This window comes from Dryobates pubescens, chromosome 15 (assembly GCF_014839835.1).
Source record: "Dryobates pubescens isolate bDryPub1 chromosome 15, bDryPub1.pri, whole genome shotgun sequence".
NCBI lineage: Eukaryota > Metazoa > Chordata > Aves > Piciformes > Picidae > Dryobates > Dryobates pubescens.
In genome coordinates this window covers 25,823,551-25,843,141 of record NC_071626.1, presented here as the reverse complement: position 1 = coordinate 25,843,141, position 19,591 = coordinate 25,823,551, and the positions used below count along the sequence as shown (strand labels likewise).

Here is a 19,591-nt window from a genome sequence, read left to right as displayed (position 1 = left end):
GCTGCTTCGTTCCACTTGCACTTTTATAGGGGCACTTAAAAAGGCTCTGCTGCTTCCCTTTTATAGAGCTGGGGCTACTTTCCTCCACAAACCACAATCCTACCCAGAGATTTGGCCTTCTGGGAACCAGTGCTGGGTACCAAACTTCTGGTAGCATCCTAACCATAAACGAACACGGGATCAATCCCATTGAGGGATGATGGCATCACAATAACAATCACAATCACAACAGCAATAACAACAACAACAGCAACAATCTGCATTTCATTCTTCTCTGATTGCCTCTTGCTGTATCTCCACTCAGTCCCTCCCTTCCCCCCCCCCCCCCATTTCTTTCACCTCTCTCCTGGACCCAGCACAGTATAGCAGCACTGCCCAACATCATTTCCATTGCGTCCTCTGCTCTGGGGTGAAGGTCTCTAGAATCAGGATGATTATACATATTGGTGTGAAGGGAGATAAAGAGAGACCTGCATCCTCACTCTCAAGGCTGCTGTTCTCAAGATCAAACAATATTCATAGAATCACAGAAGGGCTTAGGCTGGAAGAGACCTCAGAGATCATCTAATCCAACCCCCCTGCCATGGGCAGGGACACCTCACACCACAGCAGGTTGCTCACAGCCCCCTCCAGCCTGGCTGCAAACACCTCCAGGGATGAGGCTTCCACCACCTCCCTGGGCAACCTGTGCCAGTCTCTCACCACCCTCATGGGCAACAACTTCTTCCTAACATCCAGCCTGAATCTACCCATTTCTAGTTTTGTTCCATTGCCCCAGTCCTATCACTCCCTGACACCCTCAAAAGTCCCTCCCCAGCTTTCTTGTAGCCCCCTGGAAGGCCACAATTAGGTCTCCTTGGAGCCTTCTCTTCTCCAGACTGAAAACCCCCAACTCTCTCATCCTGTCCTCATAGGAGAGGAGCTCCAGCCCTCTGCTCATCCTCCAATCATAGAGTCACAGAATTGTTTTGGTTGGCAAAGACCTTTTAAGCTCATCCAGTCCTACCATGTCCCTTAGCACCACATCTAGGCATCTTTTAACCACCTCCTTGGGGAGCCTATTCCAGTGTTTGAAAACTATGCTTTAGTGCCATGTCCTGTGTTTCAGTTTGTACCCATTGCCTCTTGGAAAGAATGGAAAGAACCTGGCTCCTTTTTCTTTACCCCCTCCCGTCAGGGGACTGAGCAGATCCTTCTGAGCCTTCTCCTCTCCTGGCTGAGATGTCCCAACTCTCTCAACTTGTCCCCTTGCAGGACAGATGCTTGAGTCCCTTCATCATCTTTATGGCCCTTAGTGAACTTGCTCCACTATGTCCATGTTCCTCCTGTACTAGGGAGCCCTGAAATCACAGAATGTTAGAGGTTGGAAGGGACCTCCAGAGATCATCCAGTCCAACCACTCCTGCCAGAGCAGCATCACCCAGGGCAGGCTGCACAGGAATGCATCCAGGTGGGTTTGGAAAGTCTCCAGAGAAGGAGACTCCACAACCTCTCTGGGCAGCCTGCTCCAGGGCTCTGGCACCCTCACACCAAAGAAGTTTCTCCTCATGTTGAGCTGAAACCTTCTGTGTTCGAGTTTGTATCCAAGCTGACAAGCTATCCACTCCACTTGACACCCACCCCTCAGCTATTGATAGACATTGATCAGATCCCCTCTCAGCCTTCTCTTCTCCAGACTAAACAGCCCCAGGGCTCTCAGTCTCTCTTCACAGGGGAGATGGTCAAGTCCCCTAAGCATCCTCCTGGCTCTCTGTTGGACTCTCTCCAGCAGCTCTCTGTCTCTCTTGGACTGAGGAGCCCAGAACTGGACACAGTATTGCAGGTGTAGTCTCAGCAGGGCAGAGTAGAGGGGGAGAAGAACCTCCCCAGCCCTGCTGGCCACACTTTTCTTGCTGCCCCCCAGGATCCCATTGGCTCTCTTGGCCACCAGGGCACATTGCTGTCCCATGCAGAACTTGCTGCCCACCAGCACTCCAAGGTCTTGGAGCTGCTTTCCAGCAGGGCAACCCATAACCTGTACTCTACTCAGCCATTCCTTCCACCACACAAGACTCCATTAACATTAACCATGCCTTTACAAGCAGCTTTGCATCTTGACATGCTTCTGGTGATAATTACTCCATTACCTGTTGAATAACCTCTTCCCTTAGTCAGTGCTTCCACATCCAAAAGGATTGTGCCAAGCTACCCCTTCTCTTACCCCAGTGCTGCTGCACAGAGCATTTAAGTTGGGTAGGATGCCAGCACTGTTGATTCATGTTGCATGTTTCATTAACTGGCTGCTCTGTTTCACTTCTGAGGTTCCTGTACTCCCATAAAGGTGAAGCAATTACACAGCATCTGATAATCACAGAATTAACCAGGTTGGAAAAGACCTTTGAGATCATCAGGTCCAACCTATCACCCAACACCATCTAATCAACTAAACCATGGCACCAAGTGCCTCATCCAGGCTCTTTTTAAACACCTCCAGGGATGAGGCTTCCACCACCTCCCTGGGCAGCCCATTCCAATGGGCAATCTCTCTTTCTTGGAAGAACTCCTTCCTAACATCCAGCCTAAACCTCCCCTGGCACAGCTTGAGACTGTGTCCTCTTGTTCTGGTGCTGCTTGCCTGGGAGAAGAGACCAACCCCCACCTAGCTACAACCTCCCTTCAGGGAGTTGTAGAGAGCAAGAAGGTCTCCTCTGAGCCTCCTCTTCTCCAGGCTAAGCAACCCCAGCTCCCTCAGCCTCTCCTCAGAGGGCTTGTGCTCTGTTTGCTGCAGGAAATGGTAAACCTTCAGAAGCTTTGGGGTTCTGCTGGAAATACTGCACCTCAGGGATTTTCCAGAGGTAGACACAAAGCCTAGTGGAGGTCTGCCAAAAGGGGCTTAAAGCTCAGACACAAATATAAATCTGGCAGTCTGTGTGTGAGTTGGAAATCTAGCAACATGGACCATCCCCCCAGCAGAACTTTCACCTGAGACAACGATGGAGATGCATGAATGTGCTGCTCTTCCAAAACAAAAAGTGTCTCCTGCAAACAGCTCAACACCTGCATGAACTGCTCAACCTACTCATCCTCCAGAGGAGTCCCACTCCACAGATTCCCCAGCAGATGGGGAAGCTTCCATTCAAGCACACAGTTTCTCTCTCAAAAAGCCTATCAAGCCATAGAGTGTTGCAGCCACTGCTCTGAGGGCAGCTGCTGGACACATGCAGAGTGCAGGATTCCTTAGCTGACCAACTCCTTAGCTGCCTAGAGCAAAACAATCACATTCTATGGGTGCCAAGAGCAACAGCCTCACCTTGGCACCCTTGGATTGGCACATGCTGCAGAGGCCACCTCCTTGACATGCTGGCATCTCTCACTGGGAAAAGCTTTTAGCTTATAGAGGTGATTGTAATTCACTAGTCAAGGGATTGATAACAAGGAGTATAAAATCAGCCACTCTGAGCTACAAGGCAGACTGGGGGCTTAGGGCTTCTGTGCAGGAATGCTGCTAGGGATATGCTCAGGACTTCTGTTAGCTGCTTTCTCTGTTAAGGGCTTCCAGGACTTCTTCTGTAAGTGGGACTCTGAGATTCTGTAATGCTGGGGATTCTACAACACAGCAGTAAAGGACTCCTGGGAGGACTTCTGAGATTCTCTGCTCTCTGCATGTCTGGAATCTCATTGCTATACAGCAATGGGGTTTCATCACCCAGTGGCACCACATTAGAAGGAGTCTACAACTACATTCAGCCCCCCTGGATCAGGGGAGTGATAATTCAGTATCTGTTCTAACATTGTGTGTTTCACCTAGTTTGCTCTTGTGGCTCCTGTCATTTGTCTCCAGTGACAAGCTGCCACCTCTCAGCTCCCACTCTCAACACAAGGTGCAAGGAGACCACTGAAGATGAAAAGAGAAAGCAGAAGGTCCTACCTGCAGCAATTCCCATCTTCCCATCCACAGACACAGCCACAGCTGTGCTCACTGTCACCACTTTGGGCAGGCCACCTCCCTCTGTCAAGACACAAACACGACAAGCTTGGTTAGCTTACCAGCAGGGAGGAGTAAAGCAGGGGGAGCAGCTGGCTCACACACTTCCACATCCAGACCAGTGTGCACCTATGCCTTGACTCCAAAACATGCAGGGGGTTGGAGGGCTGCATCTTTCAGGACACCAAAGCAAACTGAAGAGCTGTGAGTAGAGAGTGTTTTTATTTCTAGATAATGTCCCATGCTAAAGGCAGTCTGCCCTGCACAAAAGCCAAAGGATTGGCCTCCTCAGTTATGGGCAAGGCAGAGCTTTCCTTAGGCCAGAAATTGCTCTGCTTCAGGTGCCAGCTAAGCTCTGCAGAGAGAGGAGCAGCAGCACAGGTGATTCTGACACCGACTCTCACACAGCAAAGACCAGGCTTACATCCTGCTCTGGTACCCAAGCCAGACCAGCACTGCAAATGGGAGGGACAGAGACAGCACTTCCAGGTTCTCCTGAGGTGTACTCCACTTTAGAAACAGTCTTCTGGGACTTTGCTGCCTACACTCTGTTACGCCCAAGGGTCTCCCAATTATCCTTTAGCTGCTGCTTTAAAGTGTCCTGTAGGTCTTGTGTCACATCTGCAGATCCCTGAGCTCCCACAGGGCATTTAAAATAGCACGGCTGGATAGGCTTAAGCAACAGAACCCCAGCTCCTCTCCGTGAGTGCAGTTGTTTCAGCCTGCAATTGTCCATGTGACAGATTGCATTTATGTATTTTTAGGTTTTTTAAGTGATTAGATTAGCTTCAGCTGGAGCACCTCTTTGGGAACTGCCAGGGGAGAGCTTGAAGGTCAGCGTGATCGATTTAGCCTGCAACTGATTCCCTCCTCATGTGCTGGATGGAAATCTCTTGCTCAGACAGCTGGGTCAGGGCTTCTTTCCTTTGCAAGAGCTCCAGGATTTCCATTTCTACCTTCCTCCTTCTTGCTGGCACCCTGTGTGCCCTGAGCATGATTCTGTGTTTACCACAGCTTGACCTCCAGTCTCTCACTCATGTTAATTATTTTTTTTTCAACTGAAGTCAGATTAACTTGCTCAAGGATGTCAGAAAGAGTTGAGCCCTGATGAAAGCCTCAGCTAACTCGTGCTCACATGCCTTGGGCCTAATCCTGCCTTTAGAGTGAACACAAAATTTCTTGCTGTCCCTAGGATGAGGCAAATAAGCAAAACAGACTCAGCAACCCTGAGAAAACCGAAGCAAACCAAAGCAAAAAAACCCAAACACCTAACACAGAGAGAGATCTGGGCTCCAAGAGCAGCTCAACTCGACTGGCAGAGCTCTCCCTGCTGTTGTCTTCTCTCTGGCACTTTTGGACACTGGAAGAAGGAGCCCTGGCTAAATTATTCTGATGACCTGCAGCCATTCCCTGCTTCTTACCCTTCCCACAGGGAGGTCTGCAGGCTCTTTCCTCTTACGTGATGAAAAGTTCATCTGCCATGAAAACCCCTTGCCAGGGGGCAGGCATGTGAGTCATGTGGGAAGCATCTAATCATCAACAGCTCCACAAAAACTGGGTGGTCTGTTCTGGCCAAAAGGTGGGGCACCCCTGCTTCATCCAGTGGTAAGGGAGGGCCTGGACTTTGCTTTGACAGTGAAGCACCACAACTCAGCAGCACTGTGAGTATTTTTGCCTGGCTCTTCACAGGTATAATGTGTGATCTCATGGATCACAGTCTCTTTAGACCCAGCTGTCCATCTCTAAAGATACTGATAATCTCCCTTAAAATTCAGAGCACAAGGTCTTCAGGGCCAGGTGCTGCTTCTTACGATGTGCCTGTAGGCTTTCCAGATGAATGAGGTCCTGGACTTGGAGCTCCTGACCACTAACTGTGCAATACAAAAAACAGTGGCAGCCACTGTCTTCATCCCAGCAAAACTACCTGGGACTTCTAAGAATGCCATTATCAAGCCACAAACCCACCTACTGTGACTACTGTGGCCTGGGTAATGGCTGCCCTAAAAGCCCCACAGCATGCCACTGCCTGCTTTTCTAACCCACACTTTACTCCAAAGGGCAAATGCTGTGGTATGCAGGGAAGGAGAAGGTCCCTCCTGCCATGCCTCTCCCTCTCTCTACACGTGCCTTTTAAGTGAGGTGTAAGGGTGCTGGGCACAGAGAGGCTTTTGTGGAAGGTTTCAAGTATTTTCTCTTCCCACCCCTCTCTCTATACATCCTGGTTCATCTCTTGCCTTCCAGTCTGGTTTTTTCCTCTTTACCACTTGTTTTCCCACCCACCAGCTTCCCACCACTGTGCCACAAAAAGCTTTAACAGCTAAAGTGCTGAGCTCCATGGCAGAGATGCAGTGCTAAGGGCCATGGAGGAACACAGAGGGGATTTCTGCCTTCTGTGTATGAGTCTCACATGAGTATGTTGTTTTCATTGTTTCTTTCTAGGCCTCCTGCTCTCTTCCAGCCTTTTGAGGAGGTCCTGGCTGGCCCCTTAAACTCACAGGAACCAACATCCCATGCAAGAATCTGTGGAATGCCATACCTTGCTAACCTCCCATGCTTGAGCTCCCTAACTGCCCAGGAGGTACCAGTCTAGCAGCATGATGGGACAGAGGACTAATGAGACAGCCTCACCAAGAGGATGCTATGGAAAAGCCTTCCCTCCACCACCTTTCGTAACAAACCCATCCTTTCATGTCATGGGAAGTGGTGATGTTAAAAACTGACATCCTCTAAACTTGGACTTCCAGACTGAGTGCTTGCTGATGCCTTATCAGTCCTAGCTGTTATCTTCATCCAGTCCCCCTGATGGTGTTACCTCCCAGGCCTGCTCACACCTACATGTCTAAGTGATACCTTTCCCTTCTCCTTCTCATGGTTCATAGGCTCTCCAGCCCAAGTATCCTGTGACTTCCTACCCCTGCCTCCTTAAACGCTTTGGGCTGCTGGGAGTCTGTGTTTAGAGGCATCCCTTGCCTCCTCTACAACCTCATGACTGTCTTCCTTGTGGCTTTCTCTGTCTGCTGTGGCCTCTCTGCCTCTGCTAAGTGTGACGATGATGCCAAAAGGCCAGGTCTCAGCACTTCCCACAGCGCAGAAGGGATTGGGAGAAGCATGGCGTGGGGTGCAAGACGTGAAAATGTTACTCCTTCCCCTCTCGTCTGCTTCGGTGCTCAGGTTGGGGTTACCTGAATCATCCTCTGAGACAATGCTGTAGATGAAGCTCCCGGGGGGATGCTCAGCTGCCCGGCGGTACCACAGAGGAAAGTGGTCCATGGTGAAAATACTTTCCTTCTCCTTCGGTGTCAGGAATTTCCTGCCGGAAGAAAACCCAGGGCAGTCTGTGTACAGTGTGAAGGCGCGGCAATGGAATGGGACTCCTGGGGCTGGCCTCATCACCTGGGGCTTTCCCTGCAGCAGACCCACGCCAGCGCTGGGGTCCTCCCGGTGCGCTGCTGGCTACGGGGACTCCCTTGCTACCGCGACGCGGAGGCGCCTCCCTCTGTCTCGCATCCCCCCGGCAGATGCGGGTCAGAGACCCACCCTCGGGCCGGGCTCCCCGCTCCGGCAGCCGGACCGGACCCGCCCGCCCGCGGCACGACCGCCGCCGCCTCGGAACGGCAACCGTGGGCCAGGAGGCGCCGCCCCACCCCCCGCCGCCCCGGGTCCCGCGCTGCCGTCGCCGCGCCTCTGCCGGCCGGCCGCCAGGTGCCGCTGTTGCCTTGGCCAAGGCTCGAGGCCGCGCCGGCGGCGGTCCCGAGGGCGGGCGAGGGGCGGCCGCGGGCCGAGCGGCTCCTGCCGGCGGCAGGGCGGAGGCGGCTGCCGCTCCTTCCCGCAGCCTCCGGCCAGCCAACCAAGGTGGTGCGCGGCCAGCGGGAAGCAACGCGCTGCTGCAGGAGAGCGCCGGGCAGCCCAGGAAGCGCAATTAGTAGCCTGCTACAAAGCCCCCACACCCGAACAAGCCTCCCCCAGCCCCGAACGGACAGTCACGGCGTCGTGTCGGAATACTGAATTCCCAGGGCTGCATGCAATGAATGACTCGAGCAAACGGCTGCTCCTACAGGCAGGAAGGTGGGCTCTGAGGGCAAGGCAAGACAGGCGGTGCGTGCTCAGGAGAGCTCATCAGGTCATTGTGTTCCCTGGAGGTGCCTGCATCCCGCCTGACGAATCCCCTTTGCAGGCTCTGGTTTTGCTGTGTGTTTTGACATAACAACAATTACTCATTTATGTGCTTCCTTCCTTTCAGGGGCTGCCAGAAGAACCCCGTGTGTGATGTGTGGGGGTCTGTCACTGCCGTGTGGTGTTCAAAAGCACTGAAGGATGCTCCCGATGAGCAGTGTGGGTTAGGCATGCATCAGCAATGGTGTGGCTAGCAGGAGCTGGGAAGTGATTCTGCCCTGCACTCAGCACTGGTTAGGCCACACCTTGAGTCCTGTGTCCAGTTCTGGGGCCCTCAATTTAAGAAGAACATTGAAACACTTGAAAGTGTCCAGAGAAGGGTAAGGAGGCTGGGGAGGGGTCTGGAGCACAGCCCTGTGAGGAGAGGCTGAGGGAGCTGGGGTTGCTTAGCCTGGAGAAGAGGAGGCTCAGAGGAGACCTTCTTGCCCTCTCCAACTCCCTGAATGGAGGTTGTAGCCAGGAAGGAGTTGGTCTCTTCTCCCAGGCAGCCAGCACCAGAACAAGAGGACACAGTCTCAAGCTGCACCAGGGGAAGTTTAGGCAGGAGGTGAGGAGAAAGTTCTTCCCAGAAAGAGTAATTGGCCATGGGAATGTGCTGCCCAGGGAGGTGGTGGAGTCACCATCCCTGGAGGGGTTCAAGAGGAGGTTGGATGTGGCACTTGGAGCCATGGTTTAGTAGTCCTGAGGTGTTGGGTGCTAGGTTGGACTTGATGATCTCTGAGGTCTTTTCCAGCCTTATTGATCCTGTGATTCTGTGAAATGGTCAGCTCACTGTCCTGTAGCACAGGTTGTTTTCTCCCTTGCAACTAGAGCCTGACTATTCTGACTTATGCAGACTGTTTTGAAAACATAAAAGGAGGCTGACAGGTGGTCACCTTCCAGGCACAGCCAAGCCCCCTGCCTTGACGGTATGACTTGTGTTTGGGGAATTCAAAGCCACAGAAACAGCTGCCAGAAAGCTCAGGCCCACTACGGACACTGTCCCGTTCTGCTTCATCTGCTGGGGAGCCTCTGAGACCTGTGCTTTCCTAAAGCAGAACACCCCAGCCTGCATATTCAGAATGCAGCAAAAATGCAAACTATACCCTTTCCATGTCAGAACCCTCCACTGAACACACACTTTGGCCTTGAGGGAGAGAACAAATCATAGAATCGTATCTGACAGATGTCAGTCACATCACTTAATGCCTCACTGGAAGGCACTGGGATGCTGCTGTGATGTGGGCAATGTAAGAACCAGAACAGAATAAACCTGGAAGAGGAATCGAGGCAGAAAGATCAACCCTGGCCAAGCTGGAATGTCAGCAGGGCACTAGAGTGCAGAGCCTCTGCACTGCAAAATGGTCCTGGGGATATGCAGTCACTGTGGCCATTTTCTCTGGTTAGCTGACTGAAGTCAGAGAATGCTGGAAGGTTCTGCATTGAAATAAATGCACCTTGGGACAGGATTTTAAGAAAAACTCAAAAGGTCAAGGAGAAAGGTCCTCTGCTACCTGAACTCTGCAAACTAGCACCCATGTCACCCTGGTGTTGCTTTCTTCTTCTGGCTCCCCAAAGACATTTCTAAAGCTGGTGCTGATTTTGTGCTGCCCCTTCAGAGTCACTGAGACAAACTTCGTGCTGCAGGTCGGGGACTCACCGGTTGGAAATCTTCTCAGAGCCCACATACAGGGCACTCCTCATGAGCCCAGCTCGAGTGCCTAGGAAGGCCATCTCAACACCTGCCTCGGTATCCCTGTGAAACAGAAACACACAAGCAGAAGCAAAGAGTTCTCAGAAGAACAGACTTTTCCTTGCACCAAACGGAGGACATTTCAAGCCAGAAGCCACACCTGGAGATGTGGTCCCAAGACAATTAGCAGTATTATGAGTGGGCTTGATGATCTATGATTGGACTTGATGATCCTGAAGGTCTTTTCCAGTCTAGGAGATTCTGTGACTCTCACCCATTTACATGAGGAGTGACACTTGCTCCTAACTGCTAATGGGAACAGGTTGTTGCTGGCTAACTGTTGGCAGGTTGAGATCTCTGCCTAGATTCACACCTTTGAAGTTTTCTCATTTGGTTTTCTTCTAGGTAGACCATAAGCTTCTTTCCTCCTGCTAGCCTTGCCCACATGAGGCTGAAATGAGGAGAGGGACTGCAGAGGGAGAATAGTTGTCTCAGGCATGCAGAGGCTGGGTGGGCTAGCAGGCTGACTCTGAAGCAGTAGACTGATTAAGACATGTCTCACTGGAGGTATCAAGGGCACAGATGAGACAGCTACATGGTGGAGAACCTGCCTTAACGTGAGAGGTGGGTGCTGGTGAAGCCATTTAAAAGGAGTGCTGATCATTGGGTGTCTTAGCATGACTGCTGCTGGCTCAACAATGGTAGAGATACTGGTCACTGGAACAGGGAGAGGAGTCCTGAGGCCACACATCTATGTAAGCAGCGTGTTCTCTACTGAAAGCAGATCCTTTTGACATGATGCCAGATGCTACAAGTAAAAGCTGCCTCTCTGGAAATAATAAAGTAGAAATTGATTTGCTGAAGCCAGCCTGTCCACTCCCTTCCCGAGGTTTAATCTGAAGGCACTGTCAGCAGAGACCAGATGAAACTCCCTTTTCCTCACTGCTGGTGAGGGAGCAAAGTCCTTGCCACATGGGATGGAGCTTCTGCTGCAGTCATATGGGAAGTGAAGCCAAATCATGCTGCTTGCCATTTAAAGGGATAACTAATGCATGCTGAAATGACTCCTAGTAACTTTAAACTGAAATAGCCTCAGCTGCTGTGAGATACCAAATTCTATCAACTACAGAGGAAAATGCAGTGCATCTGAATTAGGTCCTGCAAAGAATTGGTGTGAACTCAGCTGGCCTCTAGTGATATTCATATAAGCTCACCAAACTAGAGGCTCCCCTGAGAAGGCCCAAGCTCCTGGACTGCACTCCTGAGAGACAAGTTGGGTGTTATTTCTAAAGCTATTAAGCTATTTCTATCAGCTTTTGGAACTGTTCCTAGTTTTTAGTATGTTGTGCAGTGAATCTGGCACTGCATAAGCCCAGAGCATCTGGAGATGCCCCTTCACTGGTGCTCCACTCATGGTTATTTCTCCTAGACTTACATGGACATGTTGAGGGCTAGTGTTGTCCAGTAGGCCTCCATGGGTGCAGTGACTACTGCATCAAACAGCACTTCCTGGACCAACTCCTCATCACCTAAGAAGAACAGACAAGAAGAATCAGGAAGGATATGTCCTCTGCTAAATGTCTTAGTGAGTTTCTTATTGTGGAGCATATGCCTGGCCCAGAGCAGTGAAGCAACATGTCATAAAATAGAGGTCTCCCCTTGCATGACTAAGCACAGGACCTTCCAGCCTGGATGACACTGAGAGCAAGAACAGTTGCTGCATCTAAGAGTGTCAGGCTGGCTCTCCTGTAGCATCAATGGAAGGGTTTGGGTTTGACAGTCTGGGCTAGTGAGAGGCTTTCAAATGACATTATTCATCAGGCCTTCACTCTGCCCTTCTGCCTGACTGAGCAGGCTGCCCACAACCATTCCTGCAAATCTCTGCTTTGACTTTATTTCTTGGTGCCCTATAGAAGGACACCAGGCAGCCCATGCCACTCAAGGAGCTTCTTCAAAGACCTGAGTGACATCTTCAATGGCTTCTCCGTCCTTCCTCTGCATCTCACAAAACACTCTCAGCAATCTGTTTCCCCCAGCTTGCTCAAGCCAGTCTAGGCTACCAGTCTAGTCCAGCCTGAAGTGGGACTGAGAGGTGTTTAGGAAGGTTTGAGTATGCCATGTGCTAAATGTCATGCTCTGAGATCCCATTTATTTGACCAGCTTGGTTCCCATACTGCCCTGCCTGCATTCAATTTGTGCTGTGAGGATATGATTGCTGTCATTCATACTGGAGATAGACTCCTTTCAGTGAGGTTCTGTTGAGGTGATTCTCCCCCTCTGCTCCACTCTGGTGAGACCTCACCTGGAGCACTGTGTCCGGTTCGGGAGCCTCTATTACAGGAAGGGTCTGGAGGTGCTGGAAGGTGTCCAGAGAAGGGCCACAAGGATGAGCAGAGGGCTGGAGCTGCTCTGCTATGGAGACAGACTGAGGGAGTTGGGGTTGTGCAGTCTGGAGAAGAGAAGGCTCCAAGGAGGCCTTCTTGTGGCCTTCCAGTATCTGAAGGGGGCTACAAGAAAGCTGGGGAGGGACTTTTGAGGGCATCAGGGAGTGATAGGACTGGGGGGAATAGAGCAAAGCTAGACATGGGGAGATTGAGATTGGATGTTAGGAAGAAGTTCCCCAAGAGGGTGGTGAGAGCCTGGCACAGGTTGCCCAGGGAGGTGGTGGAAGCCTCAGCCCTGGAGGTTTTGAAGGCCAGGCTGGATGTGGCTGTGAGCAACCTGCTGTAGTGTGAGGTGTCCCTGGCCATGGCAGGGGGGTGGGAACTGGCTGATCCTTGGGGTCCCTTCCAACCCTGACAATTCTGTGATTCTAGGTGGAGCACCCCCTACCCTTTCAGTGCTTCTGCTTCCACTTACTGCATTGAGGTCCCAAATATCTCCTAATATTTTCTGCCAAGTGCTCCCAGCATTCTTTTGTTTTTTTGGGGGGGGAGAGTCTTAGTTGTCAGAATCCATTTCTCCATTCCTTCTGTCATTCAGATCTCAAAACCACAGCTCACCAGCAGATTATTTCCCTCTCCAGGTCCTACATGTTTAAGATCTATCCAAATTCTATTTATTTTTCCTCCACAGCACTTCCAAATCTGCATGTTACTCATAGTCAGCTCCCCTGAAACCTTCCTCCTCCTCTCTGACCTCTTCTACTCCTACATCTTCTCTTTTCAGCCTCCTCCAAAGGCAGCCACGGAGGGCTCTGCACACGCTGTGCAAGAGAGGATTACCTTTGCTTTTCATTTTAAGAGCTTCTCATCTTTGTGCCAAAGGTTTGTGCCAACATGCAAAAGCTTGTACCTGACACAACGAGAGGGGCTGAAGAGGTGGAGAATCAGGTGGGCTGAAGGTGAGCTGTAGGGAGTTCCCATGCACAGCTGCCCACCTCTGCACCCCAACAGAGGTCCCATCCCACAGCGCTGCTCTCAGCAGCTTGGGTGGCTGCCAGTGGCCTGGAGAATGGCACCTGGTGCAGTGGGTGAGCAGCAGTGGCTGGCAGCAGGCAAGATAATAATTGATTTACATCCCCCCTCCCCCAATCGATTACTAATTCTGTTTGGAAAATAGAATTAGCAATCCTTGTTCTGAAAGGACCCCATCTGCCTAAATGGCAACATGCAGCCCTTGGAGGATGCTGGCTGCAGCCCTTGGGAGCAGAGTAGCCACAGCAGCTTCCCTGGCTCCTGCTGCCATCGTCCCCTCTAGCCCAGCTGATCAGTCTGTCTTAAACACGGTGTGCAGCCCCCACCAAGCTCCATTCAAGTCTTTCCCTTTTCAGGGTTTCCTGTGCTGAGACCCTTCAACAAGGCCAAGTTATGTGAGGGCTCTGAAATGGGAAAAAGCAATCTCTGACAGAGGCAAGGAAGTGATCCTCACAGCTCATTTCCACACGGGAATGAAGCTGGGTTAGAGTCCTGCGTCTGTGAGCAGGTGCCACGGGGGCTCGGTCTGACACCAATCAGTTTGTCAGTCTCCCCTCTCCCATGACTGGTACAGGAAAACCCCAGCAGTGCCCTGTGGGTGCCTGGGACTCACATTCCAGGTCAGGCTCCTCTCCAGTGAGGAAACGGATCACAGCCTCCAGCTGGCTGAGCTTCCGGTGGTCCGGATCAATGTCAGTGATGCAGTAAATCCTGGTAGGGAGGGGAGAGTGAAACCACAATCAAGGAAATGTTCCTGGGAAAGGATATGTGCAAACAAAAACTCATGGAGAAAGCTTCAGCTGCAGAGGTTTTGGCCTTGCCATGCCCACACAGAATCTTAACAGCGTGGCTGTAAGTCAGACCTAACACTAAACCAAACCCTGACTGATCTGACTGCTGCGTGCAGGAAGGTTGCTGTCATGTTCTCCAGCACAATGCCATGCAGCAACCCCAGCTTTATCCAGCTGTTACCTGTACTGTGCATCAAGATTTGTACCTGTGTCTATAGAAACAATAACAATGTGAAAAGCAGAGGATCAGATGCAATGTGAGGAAAACAAGCAGAGAAACCAAGAGACTACCCTGGGGAGGCTGCACCTGGAGTATTGTGTCCTGTTCTGGACCCTTTCATTCAAGAAGGGCCTCAGGGAAGTGCTTGAAAGAGTCCAGCACAGAGCCACAGAAACAGTGAAGGGAGTGGAACATCCTCCTTACTAGGGGAGACTGAGGGAGCTGAGGGCTCTGTAGCTTGGAGAGGAGGAGCCTGAGGGTGACCTCATTCCTGTTGATAAAGATGTGCAGGGTGAGTGCCCAGAGGCTGGAGCCAGGCTCTGCTGGGGGATGCCCAATGCCAGCACAAGAGGCAGTGGTGGAAGCTGAGGCATAGGAAGTTCCATGGAAACATCAGAAAAAACTTTTTCCCTGTGAGGGTGACAGAGCCCTGGCACAGGCTGCCCAGGGCAGGTGTGGAGTCTCCCTCTCTGGAGATATTTAAAGCCTGCCTGGATGTGTTCCTGTGTGATCTGCTCTAGGTGCTCCTGCTCTGGCAGGGGGGTTGGACTAGATGAGCTTTCCAGGTCCCTTCCAACCCCTAACATTCTGTGATTCCATAAAAATGAGACAAGGAGTAAGACTGCAATATGATGCAGTGGAAACAAAAGCTGCCCCTAAGTGGGACAAGCTGCAGGGCCCTTGGGACGGTCTGGGGAGAGGCAGGAGAATGTGCTACAAATGTATTAGGAAAGAGACCAATCTTCTACTGCTGCTTTCAATTTTGCCTGCTTGGTTGTCAGGACAGTGAAGGAGAGTGAAGGGGCTGAAAGGAGTGATTTATGAGAGCAGTCCAAGAGAAATGAATATGTAAAGTGTGGTAAGCTGACACCCCAAGTTAGGAGTAGAGGAAGAAGAAGTCACTGCTAGTGTCTCCAATGTACTGCCTGTGAAAGCTGCCGGTGTAATGTGAGGTGTGAAGGGCTGCAGGGCTTCTTGGCTACAGTTATTTTGGCTTTGATACAGGCTGGGTTGGTGTGCCTGGGTGGAACTGAATGTTGGCTTCATGGAAATGCCAAACTTCACAGCAATAAATGAAGAGTGCCACGCCTCACCCTGTTACCTATCCAAACAAAGCAGAGACAGCAGTGGTGCTTGCTCTTGAAACCTGGGCCATAAATCACCTTCACGCTCACTAGAAATTAGATCTGGGCTCAGCTCAGAAGAATGACAACCAAAAATAATCTCTTGCTAAGCTTGCAAACACAATTTCCTGACAAGTCTGACATACTGTAGGTTTGGTAGCACAATTCTGAGCAACATAAGGAGGGACAAAATAAGACTGAGCACAGCAGACTGCTGAGAAGTTTCAGGAGATGTTTCTTAGCGGAGGGAGGTGCTAGGCTTTGGTGGGATCTCCCGTGGGAAGAGGTGGAACTGAATTGCCTGGAGACAATCTGAGCTTTGCAGGTACAGCCCTAAACAACACTGTTTTCTTCTCCAGGCCACAGAGGGTGGTGAACTCAAGCCAAATTGCTGGGAACTTGACCTGTGCCGTTGACAGGGCATCCTCCACTCACCATTCATTTGCTAAAGACAGGTCTGGCTGGAGCAGGTCATGCAAACCTGAAACCAAGTGAGAGACAGAGTATTGAGTTAAGTAGCAGACAGGATACACCACTGAAAGAGAAGGGAAGCAGTGAAGTTCAGAGTAGCTACCTTGTCCTTTAGCACAGCATGGCTGTTTCACATTAACCTACCTTCTTCCACTGAAGTGTTCCCCAGCAGAATGTACTCCCCATGTCCCCTGGATAGCACAACACCCAGGCTGCAGGGAGAAGGACAAGAGAGGGCTTGTCAGCAAGGAGGGGTATGATCCCTAAACATGACTTTGCAGTCAGAGAATCATGGAATTGTCAGGGTTGGAAGGGACCTCAAGGACTACACAGTTCCACCCCCCTGGGCAGGGACACCTCACACTGCAGCAGGTTGCTCACAGCCACATCCAGCCTGGCTGCAAACACCTCCAGGGATGAGGCTTCCACCACCTCCCTGGGCAACCTGTGCCAGTCTCTCACCACCTTCATGGGGAAGAACTTCTTCCTAACATCCAATCTGAATGTCCCCACTTCTAGTTTTGCTCCATCCCCCCCAGTCCTATCACTACCTGATATCCCCTGCAATTACAACTCTTAAACAGGTGAACTCTCTCTACAGCTGTTAAAGAAAAGAACCTAATCAAAAGATGATTAAGTAAGATCCAATTTCAGCAGAGAAACTGAGGAACCTATCTGTAGAGCTATGAGACATTTGTGCTGACAGCTTTTTTGTCCAGCTTGGTATGTTCAGATCATTTCCCAAATGTGTGCCCACCTCAAGCCATTTCAGCCATTTTTGAGGACAGTTTTTTGGTCCAGCTTTGTAGGTTCAGGTCAACAATAACATGTTCCAAATAGGTACCAATTTCATAGAATCACAGAATCAATAAGGTTGGAAAAGACCTCAAAGATCATCAAGTCCAACCTGCCACCCAGCACCTCATGCCTACTAAGCCATGGCTCCAAGTGCCACGTCCAATCCCCTCTTGGATACCTCCAGGGACGATGACTCCACCACCTCCCTGGGCAGCACATCCCAATGGCCAACAACTCTCTCAGTGAAGAACTTTCTCCTCACCTCCAGCCTAAACTTCCCCTGGCACAGCTTGAGACTGTGTCCTCTTGTTCTGGTGCTGCTTGCCTGGGAGAAGAGACCAACTCTCACCTGGCTACAACCTCCCTTCAGGGAGTTGTAGACAGCAATGAGGTCTCCCCTGAGCCTTCTCCAGGCTAAGCAACCCCAGCTCCCTCAGCCTCTCCTCTTAGGGCTCCTGCTTGAGGCCTCTCCCCAGCCTCATTGCCCTTCTCTGAACACCTTCAAGTTTGGGAACATTTTTTTGTCCAGCTTTGCAGGCTCTGGTCATTTTCCAAATGTGTTCCAACCTCAGGCCCTTTCAGCCATTTTTGGGGACAGTTTTTTGGTCCAGCTTTCTAAGTTCAGGTCAACAACAACATTTTCCACATGTGTGCCCATTTTAGAATAGAACAGGATAGGATAGGATAGGATAGGATAGGATAGGATAGGATGGAATAGGATAGGATAGGATAGGATAGGATAGGATAGGATGGAATAGAATAGGATAGGATAGGATAGGATAGGATGGAATAGGATAGGATAGGATGGAATAGGATAGGATAGGATAGGATAGGATAGGATAGGATAGGATAGGATAGGATAGAATAGAATAGAATAGACCAGGTTGGAAGAGACCTTCAAGATCATCACATCCAACCTATCATCCAACACCACCTAATGAACTAAACCATGGCACCAAGCACCCCATCAAGTCTCCTCCTGAACACCTCCAGTGATGGTGACTCCACCACCTCCCTGGGCAGCACATTCCAATGGGCAATCACTCTCTCTGTGTAGAACTTCTTCCTAACATCCAACCTAAACCTCCCCTGGCAGAGCCTGAGACTGTGTCCTCTTGTTCTGGTGTTGGTTGCCTGGGAGAAGAGACCAACCCCCACCTGGCTACAACCTCCCTTCAGGTAGCCATTTCAGCCATAGTTGGTGACAGCTTTTTTTGGTCCAGCTTTGTAAGTTCATGTCAGCAACAACATTTTCCACATGTGTGCCAATTTTAAGCCCTTTCAGCTGGTTTTGGGGACAGTTTGCTGCTCCAGCTTTGTAAGTCCAGGTAAAAAACCAAAACATTTTCCAAATGTGTGCCAATTTCAAGCCTTTTTGGGGGGCAGTTTTTTGGCCCAGCTTTGTAAGCCCAGATTAAAACCCAACCTTTTTCAAAGGTTCTGATTTTAAGCCATTTCAGCCATTTTGGGGGGGCAGTTTTTTGGCCCAGCTTTGTAAGCCCAGCTTAAAAACCAACCTTTTTCAAAGGTTCTGATTTTAAGCCATTTCAGCCTTTTTGGGGGGCAGTTTTTTGGCCCAGCTTTGTAAGCCCAGCTTAAAACCCAACCTTTTTCAAAGGTTCTGATTTTAAGCCATTTCAGCCATTTTGGGGGGCAGTTTTTTTGGTCCAGCTTTGTAAGCCCAGCTTAAAACCCAACCTTTTTCAAAGGTTCTGATTTTAAGCCATTTCAGCCATTTTGGGGGGCAGTTTTTTGGCCCAGCTTTGTAAGCCCAGATTAAAACCCAACCTTTTTCAAAGGTTCTGATTTTAAGCCATTTCAGCCATTTTGGGGGGGCAGTTTTTTGGCCCAGCTTTGTAAGCCCAGCTTAAAACCCAACCTTTTTCAAAGGTTCTGATTTTAAGCCATTTCAGCCATTTTGGGGGGGGGCAGTTTTTTGGCCCAGCTTTGTAAGCCCAGCTTAAAAACCAACCTTTTTCAAAGGTTCTGATTTTAAGCCATTTCAGCCATTTTGGGGGGCAGTTTTTTGGCCCAGCTTTGTAAGCCCAGCTTAAAAACCAACCTTTTTCAAAGGTTCTGATTTCAGCTGGGGACAAAAACCACACCAGTTGTTTCTTTTTCCCCTCTCAATTCCTTCTGTGATGTTTCAGGATTGGTAGTGTATGGCAATGTTTTGCTCAGAGCCATGCACCAGAACCAAACCCACGTTCGCTGGAACTTCAACTTGAAGGTGTCTCATCTCTCTGGAACGAAACCACCTGCTTCACCTCAGGGGGAGCTTTTGGACTCTGAGCTTCAGGGAAGTCACAATATGCCTTTTGAGCTGATCTCACAAAAATGTTTTCATGCTTCTAGAAACAAAGAAGTCAGTTACTCATGAGCTCTAGTCAGTTTTATGAAGGGACCAATTTGCTCTCCCGCCGAGCATCTCCCCTGTGAAGAGAGACTGAGAGCCCTGGGGCTGTTTAGTCTGGAGAAGAGAAGGCTGAGAGGGATCTGATCAATGCCTATCAATAGCTGAGGGGTGGGGGGCAAGTGGAGGGGGCCAAGCTCTTTTTGGTGGTGCACAGCAATAAGACAAGGACCAATGGATACAAACTTGAACAGAGAAGGTTTCAGCTCAAGAAACTTCTTTGGTGTGAGGGTACCAGAGCCCTGGAGCAGGCTGCCCAGAGAGGTTGTGGAGTCTCCTTCTCTAGAGACTTTCCAAACCCACTTGGATGCATTCCTGTGCAGACTACCCTGGGTGATGCTGCTCTGGCAGGGGGATTGGACTGGATGGTCTCTGGAGGTCCCTTCCAACCTCCAACATTCTGTGATTCTATGATTCTGTGCCTTCTGACTTCTTCTCTGGAGACTTTCAAGGCCCTGTCTGGATGCATTCCTCTGTGACCTGAGCTAGACTGTATGGTTCTGCTCTGGCAGCGGGGTTGTACTTGATGATCTCTTTGGGTCCCTTCCA

General features: G+C 50.5%; 1 protein-coding gene across 1 annotated transcript in view; it reads right to left on the bottom strand.

Moving 5' to 3' along the window:
• Nucleotides 1–19,591, bottom strand: part of CACNA2D4 (calcium voltage-gated channel auxiliary subunit alpha2delta 4) — a 199,736-nt gene that overhangs the window by 88,893 nt on the left and 91,252 nt on the right. The window contains exons 20-26 of the mRNA XM_054168159.1: nt 15,976–16,043; nt 15,796–15,841; nt 13,839–13,936; nt 11,245–11,338; nt 9,777–9,872; nt 7,147–7,274; nt 3,908–3,988 (exon numbers count right to left, since the gene is read on the bottom strand). Coding sequence (XP_054024134.1) covers nt 3,908–3,988; nt 7,147–7,274; nt 9,777–9,872; nt 11,245–11,338; nt 13,839–13,936; nt 15,796–15,841; nt 15,976–16,043 — 611 coding nt within the window. The remainder of the gene's footprint in view (nt 1–3,907; nt 3,989–7,146; nt 7,275–9,776; nt 9,873–11,244; nt 11,339–13,838; nt 13,937–15,795; nt 15,842–15,975; nt 16,044–19,591) is intronic.